The sequence below is a fragment of the Myotis davidii genome, unplaced genomic scaffold (assembly GCF_000327345.1).
Source record: "Myotis davidii unplaced genomic scaffold, ASM32734v1 scaffold705, whole genome shotgun sequence".
Classification (NCBI taxonomy): Eukaryota; Metazoa; Chordata; class Mammalia; order Chiroptera; family Vespertilionidae; genus Myotis; species Myotis davidii.
Genome location: NW_006296405.1, coordinates 493,014 through 507,176, shown reverse-complemented (window position 1 = coordinate 507,176; position 14,163 = coordinate 493,014). Strand labels below are relative to the sequence as shown.

General features: G+C 38.4%; 1 protein-coding gene and 1 pseudogene across 4 annotated transcripts in view; one reads left to right on the top strand and one right to left on the bottom strand.

Moving 5' to 3' along the window:
• The window catches only part of UBE2H (ubiquitin conjugating enzyme E2H), a 108,592-nt gene that overhangs the window by 86,541 nt on the left and 7,888 nt on the right, over positions 1–14,163 (bottom strand). The window contains exon 1 of one of the 4 annotated variants that reach the window (XM_015568877.1): positions 12,097–12,208. The exons of 1 other annotated variant lie outside the window; for it this stretch is intronic. In XM_015568877.1, the coding sequence (XP_015424363.1) occupies positions 12,097–12,164 (68 nt within the window). In that variant the 5' untranslated portion in view covers positions 12,165–12,208. Of the gene's footprint in view, positions 1–620; positions 650–5,873; positions 5,906–12,096; positions 12,209–14,163 lie in introns of those variants that run through there. 2 more of the 4 variants (XM_015568876.1, XM_015568878.1) reach the window with 2 other exon arrangements.
• On the top strand, positions 4,248–5,490 carry LOC107184330 (annotated as a pseudogene).

The window sequence follows — 14,163 nt, the reverse complement described above, 5'->3', positions numbered from 1 at the left end:
TCTTTTCTCTGCCCAATGCCATAGGAATGAGATTCCTTTAAGGTTCACCTTGGTTTCCATCATTTCTGAGAATAGTTCCATCTTGTAGGACCCACCACTACATCTATCCATCTGCAGAGACATGGGCCACCTCCTTTAATTCACACCATCTCTACCATTTTTCCCTAGACCAGTGGTTTTTAACCTTCTGACCCTTTAAATACAGTTCCTCATGTTGTGACCCAACCATAAAATTATGTTCGTTGCTACTTCGACTCTGTAATTTTACTAATGTTATGAATCGTAATGTAAATATCTGATATGCAAGATGTATTTTCATTGTTACAAATTGAACAGAATTAAAGCATAGTGATTAATCACAAAAACAATATGTAATTATATATGTGTTTTCCGATGGTCTTAGGCAACCCCCGTGAAGGGTCGTTTGACTCCCAAAGGGGTCGTGATCCACAGGTTGAGAACCGCTGCTCTATATGAAAAACAAAATTGAAACAAAACATAAGGGACCCATAAGATTCCTTCTTGTAAAACATAATGAACAGATACACACTTGCCCCAAAGAACAAAATCAGCTTAAGTTGGCTGCTCCTCATTACCAGACAAGGACGGTGACATCTCACCTCAATTCCAGCATCTGTAATTATGGCAACAACTGACGCTGTCATAGAGTTGGTCAAGCAAGGTAAACAAAGCATTTGAATTCTCAGGTCAGCAGGTAATGAGTTAACACTGGGATAGCATTTTTTTTTTTAAATATATTTTACTGATTTTCCACAGAGAGGAAGGGAGAGAGAGAGTTAGAAACATCGATGAGAGAAACATCGATGAGCTGCCCCCTGCACATCTCCCACTGGGGATGTGCCCGCAACCAAGGTACATGCCCTTGACCGGAATCGAACCTGGGACCTCTCAGTCCGCAGGCCGACGCTCTAGCTCTATCCACTAAGCCAAACCGGCTTCGGCTGGATAGCATTTTAATAATTACAATTTCACAATACTTAACCCCTTGAGTGCTGAGGAGCGCAATCGTGCTCATCCTGTCTTTCGCCAAAAGTGACGGGAGCGCTATCAAAGCTTCGAAATGGCGTCCAGTTCTAAGTCTGCTTTTATTAGTGATGATGATATTGCTAAATATGTCAATGAAGTAAAGGTTTCCTTAAGTGTTTGAATATGTAACTTCATTTACTTGCGATTCATAATTTTTTTCCTAAACTGCTATAAAATCAGCAAAAATGCTTTGGCGATTTTAGCATGGTTCCTAGGATATTGGTTGGCACTCAAAGGGTTAATTCTAGGGATGCATTTCTAGAAAGGAAAGGGCAACAAGTGTTACTGGCATAAGATAGGGACTTTTTCTACTCAAACTTTTATTAATGCAGGTTTCTAAATATGAAGCAACATCTTATTACCATATTTCAAAGTCAGAAAGGAAGATGTCAAGGTTTTCTATTTCATACTTCTAAATGCCCTAGTAAATATTCATACAATATTCATACCAAGAAAGTAATAAACTGCAGAACTTATTTTAACTATCCATATCTACCTGTAAAGATAATTATATTCAAAATAAGATTTTAAATTTGTTAAAAACTATTTTCAATTCTCTATTCCCTAGAAGGCAATACATATGGCTATGAAAGTTTTTTACATTTTATATATGAAAACAACCAGAGTTATATACAAAATGTCTACAAATAAAATCAGAATGTTCAAGTTGCAATGACTTAGAATCATCCAGCCAACGCCTTATTCCATAAGTAAGGAAACAGATACCCAAAAAGGAAGTGAAAGGCACAAGACCCCATGGCACTGAGCAGCAGAGCCAAGGGCAAGAACCCTGGATGGTCTACCAGGCAATTTTCACACTAGACACTGCCTCTCCTCTACCAAACTCCTTAGGTCCTCAAGCTAAAGTCTGAAGATACCAGCCAAACTATTAATAAAAAGAACCAAGTTAGTATTTCTTCTTTTCCCTTAATGCCCAAAAGTAAATAATTTTATCATATAAGCCCTGTCTTCTAGCAAAGCAGAACCTAGAAGACACTGGATAAAGGTAAGAGAAATTTTATGAACTGGCATTCAAGGCATGGGTCATTTTATGGGAAGCCAGGCCTAAATGATGCTCCCAAATACATAAATAAAAGAAAAAAATAAAAATTAACATTCACTGTGGCAGACACTGCTGGTGAAGCAACCCAGTATCTATTCTCCCCTTCTTCCTTACTAATAAAACTTTGATTTTATTAAAGGCAGTTCAAAAGCAATGGTTCTTAGCCTCTCTTGCACCTAGGTCAGCTGACCTCTCTTGCCCAGGATAAAAGTGCAATTTGTAAGGAAGATCACCCAGAAAAGCTTCTTAAAAGTTGGGGGAGAGGGGGTACAAGTCCTGGCCAGGTGGGTCAGTTGACCGGAGTGTCATTCTGATGTGCCAAGGTTATGGATTCAATTCCTGGTCAGGGCACATACAAGAGTCAACCGATAAGTGCGTGATCAACAAATGGATGTTTCTGTTTCTCTCTCTCTCTCATCAACTAAAAAAAAAGCTGGAGGGTGATAAAGTCTTAGCTAGTTCTTATACCTTTGCCTTCCTCACCCTTTTCTTCCTCCTTCTGCATGAAACATTTATGTTATGGTAGGAGTGACCCCTTGAAAAACTAAGCCACACATTAAGTCTGGGTAAAAAGACAGAAGGAATCTGGGTCCCTAATGACATCAACCTTGCCCTTATGTGCCTACCTGCTAACTCCATGTTATAGCTACATTATTTCAGATCTGTTACTAGCAGCCAACTAGTTATTCACTAAGCAATTGCTGAGTTATTCACTAAGCAATTACATACTAAATGTATTCACATATACTATTTCATGATTCTTTAAGCAATCCTATAATGTGGTATTTTCTTCATGTTTTGGATGAGGAAACAAAGGCAGATGCAATTCAAATCTGTGACTGAAACCGATGGTCAATCCACTCTATTTTACTTTTCAAATGTAGTACATATCTGACAAAAATAGTTATGCACTCCAAAGTATTATCTTAATCATTTCTCATAAAATGTGTCACAAAATCATGCATTCCCTCTATAAAAACCATTAAGCCCAGCCAGTGTAGCTCAGTTGTTGAGCACTGACCTATAAAGCAGAAGGTCATGGTTTGATTCCCAATCACAACACATGCCCAGGTTGCATGCTTGATCTCCAGTGTGGGGCGTGCAGGAGGCAATGATTCTCTCTCATCACTGATGTTTCTCTCTCTCCCTCTCGCTTCCTCTCTGAAATCAATAAAAATATATTTAAAAAACAACATTAAAACCCTGCCAACTCATAATCAGATTTTAACAACCTCTGTGGGTATATTCTTTACTAAGAGTCCTCCTTTGGTTGACAGATGATGAGAGATCATACCTCCAACTAAGTATCAGATGTAGCCCTGCGTGTCCATTAAATCCTAAATTGGAAAAAGTTGGCCTATTCAAATTACATCAACCCTCATAATCTTGGTCACACACACTGCACTATAAAACTACATTCTTAACAGGGACTAAGTTACAACCTCTGATCTTTAAATCAAGCTAAGCCACCAGACACCTCCCATCCTCACAGGTACCCTCCTGCATATTTAGCTCCTGCCTCTATGACATTCAGCTTCCTTCAGGAAACCTTCTCAAGGCCTGATACACTCAACTCCACACTATTCCAAGGTTCTACCCTCTTTTTAAACTTATTTTTACGCTTTTAAGTGCCTATAGTCTTTATTTGTGTAGTATCTTTATACAGCTGACCCTTGAACAATGCAGGAGCTAGGGGTGCTGAGCCCCTGCACAATCAAAAACCCATGTATAACTTTACTTACTTATTTGTTAATCCTTCACCCGAGGATATTTTTCCATTGATTTTTAGGGAGAGTGGAAAAGAGCGGGAAAGAGCGAGAGAAACATCAATGTGAGAGAAACACACCCATTGGTTGCCTCCTGCACATGCCCTGACCAGGGCCTGGGCCGAGAAGAAGCCTGCAATCAAGGTATGTGCCCTTGAGAATTGAACCAGGAACTCTTTGGTCCACAAGCCGACGCTCTATCCATTGAGCCCAAACCAGCTAATTTTTTAAAAAACTGATTTCAGAGAGAAAGGGAGAGGGAGAGAGAGATAGAAACATCAATGATGAGAGGGAATCATTGATTGGCTGCCTCCTGCACGCCCCACACTGGGGATCGAGCCGGCAACCCAGGCATGTGCCCTGACTGGGAACTGAACTGTGACCTCTTGTTCATAGGTTCACACTCAACCACTGAGCAACACCACCTGGGCCATGTATAACTTTTGCCTCCCTGAAAACTTAACTTCTAATAGCCTACTGTTGACTGAAAGCCTTAGAGATAATGTAAATGGGCAATTAACATACTTTGTTTGTTATATGTATTATAAAATAAAGCTAGAGAAAAGGAAATGTTAAAATCACAAGAGAAATTACATTTACAGTACTGTATGTAGTTATTGAAAAAAAATCCACATTTAAGTGGATCTGTGCAGTCCAAACCCATGTTATTCAAGGATCAATTGTATCTCCGTGTTATAGTCCTATTCGTTTTTATATAAAATTAACAGAAACACAGGGTTAATAATAGGATTTAATAACTTATCTTTAAATAGACTTATTCAAGAGAAGAGAAAAAGCTCTCAAGATTAAGAAATGAGCAGCTGTGCCTTTTAGGTCTTCATAAAACCATGCAGAATAAATATTAACAGTGCTTAGATTCAGAATAACAGAAGCCAAAAGTAAACTTGTGATTTAACTCCTCAAGTTTCAGTAAAGTATTAATAAATTTAATGTTTTTAATTAAAAGAAAATTTTTAAAAATTTATTCTGCTACTCTTCACTCCTTTTCCAAGAGCTACACAGTAAAACCTCCCAAGGCCTGCTTTACACAGAAATGGAATAACTCAATACTTACCATTATGTTCCCACCAACAATATGATTAAAAAGAAAGGCAGGCAGCTCGGCCACAGACATGCCATCCAGACTAAGGAAGACCTGAAAACTTCGGGGCCACGTGAGCCACGGCCACATCGGCAAGCACAGGAAGCACGGGGTGGGGGTGGGGGTGGGGGGCAGAGTAATGCTGGTGGCTTGCATCATCACAGGATCAACTTCAACAAATATCACCCAGGTTACTCTGGGAAAGTTGGTATGAGGCATTACCACTTAAAGAGGAACCAGAGCTTCTGCCCAACTGTCAACCTTGATAAGCTGTGGACCTTGGTCAGGCAAATGCTGCCAAGAGCAAGACTGGAGTTGCTCCTATCACTGATGTGGTGTGATCGGGCTATTACCGAGTTCTGGGGAAGGGAAAGCTCCCAAAGCAGCCTGTCACTGTGAAGGCCAAGTTCTTCAGCAGAAGAGCCAAGGAGAATATTAAGGGTGTTGGTGGGGCCTGTGTTCTGGTAGCTTGAAGCTACATGGAGGGAAGTTCATTAAAATGTCCACAAGTAAAAAAAAGAAAGAAAGAAAGAAAGAAAGGCAAAAGACTTTGCATATAAAAAACAAAATTTGTTAGTTTTAAATTTTATTTTAAAAGCCAGAATTCTGGCATTGAAGTCTAGTCTTCTAGCTTGAAATAAAGATAACTGCTTTATTAATGAAATATTCTAACAATGGGTGCCCACTATCAGCTGTCCAGAGTCAATTCCGTGCCTGATAAAAATAACATTTAATACAGCATATCCTATAGCCCAAGAAGTAAACTGTTATATCCATTGTATTTCTTCGTCTCCACACAAAAGGAGGCACTACATTATTTCATCATATCAATGACACAACACTGTTTTATGACACAACATGAAAGAAAAAAGCTGACAATCAAAATGTGACTCACCACCAATAGGAAGACATCTCAATTTCAAGGATGTTAAAATGCAAGAAAAAATGTCTTAGAAGCTGTAACATATAGTACAAATCTGACATTCTTTACTAACATGAAAACATTTGCCATCTTCACACCCCACCAATTTTCTTTCTTGGCTAAGAGTATATTTACATGGTTTATTGTATAATTCAATTCAATCTGATTCAAATATTTTATCAAAGATCATAGTATTATGCCAACACTATGCTAAGGACAAATAAAGTACATCCTAGACTTTATAACATAACTTCTCTTCCAACATAGAGTAGCCCCCTTATCTGTGGAGAATATGTTCCAAGACCCTCTGGTGGATGCCTAAGACCTCAGAGAGTACCAAACTCTATATATAGTTTTTCCTATACTTATCTTTTTACTTAAAGGAAGCACTTTACAGCTTCTCTTTGGCATATCTGAATTACCAACATCACTACTCTTGTATTTTGAGGTCATCATTAAGTAAAATAAGGATTACTGCCCTCGCTGGTTTGGCTCAGTGGATAGAGCGTGGGCTTGTGGACTGAAGGGTTCAGGTTTGATTCTGGTCAAGGGCACATGCCCGGGTTGCGGGCTCAATCCCCAGTAGGGGGCATGCAGGAGGCAGCCAGTTGATGATTCTCTCTCATCATGTATGTTTCTAGCTCTCTCCCTCTCCCTTCCTCTCTGAAATCAATAAAAATACATTTAAAAAATAAAATGAGATATGGGTTACTTGCACGTTAAAAGGGATAAAAGCATAAGAAAGCCTAATTGGCTCCAAACCCATCACTAGGATGACTTACTCTATGATCTCAACACTCAACCAACCTGTGTAGCCCGGGTTTTTATCTCAAAAAAAAATGGGTCATAACATCTCAAAGCAAGATGCTACAAGAATAAATGTCAGAATGAGAAGTATCACATTACTGAACAAGTTATTGGAGAACAAGAAAGGTAGAAATGAGGATAGAATGGGCCAGCAGGATAGAATTTAGCTACTTGCTACTAAAAGATTTTTTGAAAAAAGTACAAAGGTGAATCTGAAAAAAATTAGAAACCATTAATAGTATTACTTCTATTTAGTCAAAGTGGCTCACTAAGGTGAATGGACAAACAAACCGGTACATTCAAACAATGGAATATTACTCAGTGCTAAAAAGAAATGAGTTATCAAGCCATGAAAAGACATGGAAGAAATTTAAATGCACCTTACTAAGTGAAAGAAGCCTATCTGAAAAGGCTTTATATACTGTGTGACTCCAACTATATGACATATGGAAAAGACAAAACTACAGAGACAGTAAAAAAACCAGTAGCTGCCAGGGAGTGGTGTGAACTAGGTGGAGCACGGAGGATTTCAGGGCAGTGAAAATACTCTATGATACCGTAACGGTGGTTACAAGACATTATACATTTGTCCAAACCCATAGGACGTACAACACCAAGAGTGAAGCCTAATGTAAACTATTTTGGATGATAATGATGTGTTAATGTAAGTTCATCAATTATAACAAATGCATCACTCTGGTGAGGGATGCTGATAATGGAGCAGGCTGTTCATGAATGGGGGGCAAGAAGGATATGGGAAATAGCTTTCTATACTTCCTTCCATTTTGACATGAACCTAAAACTTCTCCAAAAAAATAGTCTTGATTTTAAAAAAGGGCTATTGGGCATGTAAACTTCAGAAAGTAAGCAACGGAAAAGAGGTTACAAAGAAAACAGCTGAGCCCTGGCTAGTGTGGCTAAGTTGGGCGTTGTCCTGTGCATTGCTGGGTTGATGGTCAGCAAACATGCCCAGGTTGTGGGCTTGATCGCCTATGGGGGGAGTGCAGGAGACAACTGATCCCTGTTTTGTTCATATCAATGCTTCTCTCCCCCTTTCCCTTCCTCTCTCTCTCAATAAAAAATAAATTTGCAAAACAGCTGAACACCTGCCCAGGGTCATCAAGACACTAGGATGACCCCAAGTGTCACACTATTGACTCTTAGCATCTACATGACATCCAGATGCTGGCAAAGGGCAAAGGTCTGAAAATGTACCACCAAGGTAACCAAATCAATCAACAGCTGGTTATAAACACTTCTGACTTATATACAACACAAAAACCCAGGTGTCCCCTTGAGTTGATACATAAATTCTGAACTGCCCTCTACAATCTCAAAATAAATAATTTATTACCACTATAGTATTTGTAACGAATGAGATATTTCCCACTAACATTCAGTTTCTACCTTTTTTCCTCACTATTTTCAAGGAAGCCCCTGAGAAATAAATACTTTGGCTTAACTTTTTAACCTACATCAAATGGGTTAGGTAAAATTTTAATATCTTACTGCTGCTTTATAGCATTGGCTCTCAATATACTCTGCTCAAGAAAATAAAGCTTTGTATATACTTTTAAAAAATATATTTTTATTGATTTCAGAGAGGAAAGGAGAGGGAGTGAGAGATAGAAATATCAATGATGATAGAGAATCACTGATCGCTGCCTCCTGCACACTCCACACTGGGGATCGAGCCTGCTACCCGAGCATGTGCCCTGACTGGGAATTGGTCCGACGCTCAATCACTGAGCAACACTGGCCGGGCTAAAGAAACAATTTTACTATAGGCTAAATAATATAAATAAGAGTTTAGTTCCTGCAGTATCTCATCAGCATTGCAACAAAATGACTTTTGATAACCTGCTCTAGTTAGTAACAAAGATACACTGAATGTAATAGCATTTTATATTACCTTAGCCCCAAGTTATCTTTCTGATCTAAAACTTTTTAAGATGATCGATTTCCTTTAGTTTTAATGCTCTTAATAGGTTTGCAACTCATCCTAAGTTTATCTTCACATATAAATGTTATAGATCTAAAAACAGCCAAATGTAGAAAGTTAAATTTACCATGCAAATAGCTAAGCAAATCCACCAAATCTGTGTGCTTCTAGACCACATCCTCATACATTTATATCTGATCTTATTTCCAAAGAGGCAGTACCAATTACACTTCATTCAAAATCAAATATAACTTCTATACAAAAGCCACTAACAACTAAGATGAATGCACTGCTACATTAATTATCAAAAGTTAACAATTACTCCCTCCAGAGATGGAGTGTAATTCTTCCAGCTCCCTTGAGTGTCACCTTAACTACACACTTAGTGACTAGCTTCCGAAGAATAGAATACAGAGGAAAAAACAGTAACTTTACAGTGGAGAAACCTGGCAAGCACCACCTTAGTCACGTGGATCAAGGTTACCGTAACCTGTGCAGTCATGAGGGGGCACTTCCCCTCTGTGGTGTTCTTTCCAAACATCCACAATGAATCTGGCCAAATTTTAAAACCTTATTATGATGATGTCTAATCATGACAGGGGTGGTGGTAGGGGGAAACCACATAAACAGAAATTGAAGAGCACTCCAAAAAAATACCTGACCAGTACTGCAAAACAATCAAGGTGATGTAACACAGTGAAGGCGTGAGGAACTCGACTAAGGAGACATGACGATGATATGTAATGTGGTATCCTGGACTGGATCCTGGAGCAGAAAAAAAAAACATTCATGGAAAAACTGGTGAAATCTAAATAAAGCCTGGAGTTTAGTGTACCAACACTGGTTTCTTAGTTTTGACAACATAAAATGGTAACATAGGCCCTAACCGGTTTGGCTCAGTGGATAGAGCATCAGCCTGCGCACTGAAGGGTCCCAGGTTCGATTCCAGTCAAGGGCATGTAACTTGGTTGCGGCACATCCCCAGTGGGAGATGTGCAAGAGGCAGCTGATCAATGTTTCTCTCTCTCTCTCTCTCTCTCTCTCTCATCGACGTTTCTAACTCTCTGTCCCTCTCCCTTTCTCTCTGAAAAAATAAAAATATATTTTAAAAAAATGGTAACACAGAGGTAATTTCTATATTATCTTCACAACTTTTCTGTAAATCTAAAATAAAAAGTTTAAAGATACTAAAACATGAAGCAAAACTGATCCACTATAGGCACTCAGAGCTTAAATATCAATAAAAAATGTTGGCACCTAAATTTTCTACAAAATATATATTTAAGATATCTGGAGAGTATTAAAAAGCATAATGGGAAAATATTTAAATGCTTAAATACAGAACTGTTTCAAACTCTGACGGGATCCTATCCTGGCTCTGGGAATATTATTTTACTCAGTTATACTCCCATTCCCTAATTTACCTTTAAAAAAACAAAATATAGCCCTAGCTGGTTTGGTGCAGTAGGTAGAGCGGTGGCCTGAGGACCAAGGAGCCCCGGATTCGATTCCGGTCAAGGACACGTACCTTGGTTGCAGGCTACTTCCCGGCCCAGGCCCTGGTTGAGGCTCGTGCAGGAGGCAACCAACTGATGTGTTTCTCTTACGTCAATGTTTCAGTCTGTCTTTCCCTCTCTCTTCCACTCTCCCTAAAACTCAATATCCTTAGGTGAGGATTAAAAAAAAAATACGTAATTTAGGTAATTAAATATATAAAATTTTGAAAGGAACAGCATGCTAAAGGAACACCATTCTAGCCTGATAAAAGCTTCTATAAATCAGGCACTCTTACGGTCTTATTTCATTTTTTAAATTGACAGAGCACATACAACTCAGACACCTCAAGAATACTAAAACATGCCCTCACCAATTTGGCATGTACGGGAAGAAGCAACCAATAGATATGTCTCTCTCACATCAATGTTTCTCTCTCTCTGTCTCTCCTCCCTTCCATTCTCTCTAAAAATCAATGGACAAATATCCTCAACACAAATATCCTCAACAACACAAAAAAGAGTTAAAAAAGAATACAAAACACAATGCCATGTAATCTATTGTTGTACAGAGATACCAGAACATTTATATAAAAACCTACTAAGTCATTTTGTTTTTATTTATGACTCTTAAATTCATAAACAAGATTAACTGAGGCATTAGGCTATCCTGTTTTAATTATATTTTTCACATAACAAAAGTGACCACTAAGTGGCAAAACTGATTTTATAATTCGCTAATAAAAAAGTAGACATTTCAACTTTGCCTTTTTTTCCCCTATCAATAATAAAAACAAAGTTATCAGAATTTATAGCCAAGCATCAGTATTTCACAAACTGTTACATAAGGCCACAAATGGTATTGCCTAGAAAGAATACAATTATTAATTTCAACTAGAGGAGCCCTTATATTCAGAAAGTAACCATTGCTTTGTAATACTATGATTTCCACTGCAAGTTTTCTCCACATAGAAAAACATGCTAAAATCTATGTAAGAGTCTAAAATTTCACTTTAAATAATAAAATGTCATCAGAACTTCATCAGAATTGACAAAACACTGTAAGAATGACATTTAAGAACTAAAACAGCCACAACAGACTAAAATCATTACATTTTATCCAATTCATTCAAATGAGAAATAAGCCCAGCCAGAGTAGCTCAGTAGTTGTGTCAGCCTCTGAACCAGGAGGTCACGGTTCGATTCCTGGTCAAGGCACATGCCCGGGGTTGCGGGCTCCATCCCTGGTGTGGGGTATGCGGAGGCAGCTGATCAGTGATTCTCTCTTATCATTGATGTTTCTATCTATCTTTCCCTCTCCCTTTCTCTCTGAAATCAATAACAATAAATATTTTTTTAAAAGAGTAATAAGCCCCAATTAAATGTGGATGGGGGGGTTGCTTTCTTTTAGAGAGAGAAAGGAAAGAAGAGCGAGAAAGAGACAGTAACATCAATGTGAGAAAAACATCAATTGGCTGCCTCCCGCATGCCCCACACTGGGACTGAACTGGCAGCCTGGGCATGTGCCTTGACGGGGGATTGAACCAGTGACCTTGTAGTACATAGGACAACGCTCAACCAACTGAGTCACATAAACCAAGGCAAGCCCCAATTTAAAAGCACCCAAGTCATACACTATTTTTTTATTCTGTAAAAAATATAATTTCAAATTCTATTTCCCATCAATCAAAGAAAAGGTAAGACGTATCTCTGTCAATTAAGATAATCCAGTTCAAAGGCTTGAATATATATAATTATACTAAGTCACCCCTCAAAACAGAGAATAAGCACAAGCAGACATTTTGTTCGTCATTCTGTGAATTCTAAGATGCAAAGGGGCCAAAACTCAATGCCGGGAATGAGCTCCCACAGGGACAGGGGACTACTAGTCCCTTTTACCTTTTCTGAAGAGCACAAGAGGATACTGGGTGATAGAGACCTCTAGGCTGCCTACCTTGAGGACTTAAAGGAAATAGTTAGTAGCTTCTGAATCTCAGGAACACTGACAGGACTGTATAACATTAGCTTAGAAAAAACGAATTCTTCATAGACAAAGAGAGACCAATACCTTTAAAACATAAGAACACAAAATTCAGGCGCCACGTTCCAGTGTGCCTGACTTCACTAAAAACTAAAGCAAATCTAAGGCAGAGCCTAGTCTTACATTCAGAAGGTATGTAGCAAAGTTGTAAACTACTATACATTTTTAGCATAAATAAGTATGAGTTTGAGAAATAATTGCCTAGCTGCACAAAGTGAAATAAGCCAAGTATTCTCTGATTTCCAAATTCCTAGGAAAAAAGGACCTGGCTTCACTACTGCTTTTAATAACCTTGCATGTAAGATACTGTAAAGGATCTGGAAATACCTTCTCCCTAAAGGTTTATTTATGTATTTTCCTGCCAATGAATTTAACTATCTTGCGTGATTTCTAGAAATTAGTCAAAATATAAGTAGGGCCCTGGCCAGTTTGGCTCAGTGGATAGAGCATCAGCCTGCAGACTCAAGAGTCCCAGGTTCGATTCCGATCAAGGGCATGTACCTTGGGTGCGGGCACATCCCCAGTAGGGAGTGTGCAGGAGGGAGCTGATCTATGTTTCTCTCTCATCGATGTTTCTAACTTTCTATCCCTCTCCCTTCCTCTCTGTAAAAAATCAATAAAATATATTTAACAAAATATATATATATATAAGCTAGTAATACTAATAGAACACAGACATACACATTTGAAATACTGTATGAAATGATGATATAGTCTTTACAAGCCACCGATAGTCTTCCTGATGTATTACGGTTTACATGTTATACAATTCTTAGCTAAGTCTCAAAGGAAAAGCCACATTAATTAAAGACAGAAAGAATCTGGTACCTAACTCTTCTAACCCAAGAGCCTACAGAAAAAAAGATAAAAGCAAATGTGTTCACAAAAGCATGAATGACTCAATACAGGTATACTTAAATATATGTCATTTGATAATCAAAGACAGCAGTCAAGAACTGCTATTCTTTACTGCCAGGAAAAAATGGGCAGCAATCCAGATAATTAGACTAAAGAACACACTCAAAAGCCCTACTTCCTCTCCTCCTTCCACCCATAAAACAAATCTGACTTTAAAAAAAAAAGTTTTTGTTTTTAATCCCTAAGAATACAAATGAATAGAAAGGCAAAATGCAGGTTTTTTTTCCCCTCTATATCAAGTTGGTAGCTATGGCGAATTGAATGAATTAGTTGGTAAAACTAACAGTTGCTAATAATGTCAAATTGTGTTGCCAAGATCAACGATTCTGTTATCAAACATATACTATGTTCTATATTTTAATATACTTATATATACTCTAAAGCAATACTGAGATCAGCCACCAAGATAGAGAGCTAAAACTCCTTTTGTCAGAAAAAGCCTCAAGCATTTAAAATGCATTTCCCTCCTATGCTCATCCATTTGAATGTAAACATAATTTGTAATAAAAATCTGAAATATCTAAGACCTACATCATGGCATGCTTTCATTGTAGGAGCCTTAGTTTGGATTAGTGATCTAACCAAGTACAGTGGTTCCTCCCCCAACCCCCACCCCCTTATGCAGTTTCCCTTTCTGTGGTTTCAGTTATTCATGGTCAAAGTAATACATGGAAAATTCTAGAAATAAACAATCCATAAATTTTAAACAGCATGCCTTTCTGAGTAGCATGACAAAATCTCACAAAGTCACGCTCCACCCCACCCCAGGTGTGAATCATCCAGCATCTCCCCACTGTCCACACTACCTACCCATTAGTCATTTAGTAGCCATCTTGGTTATCAGATCTACTGTTAAGGTACTGCAGTGCTTGGGTTCAAATAATGAATGGCCCCTAAGCACAAGAGTAGTGATGCTGGCAATTCAGACAAGCCAAAGAGAAGCTGGTAAGGGTATGTATGTATAGGCAAAAACATAGTATGTGTAGGGCTCAGTACTATCTGCAGTTTTAGGCATCCAGTGGGAGTCTTAGAACATATATCCTGCTGATAAGGGGGGGGGGG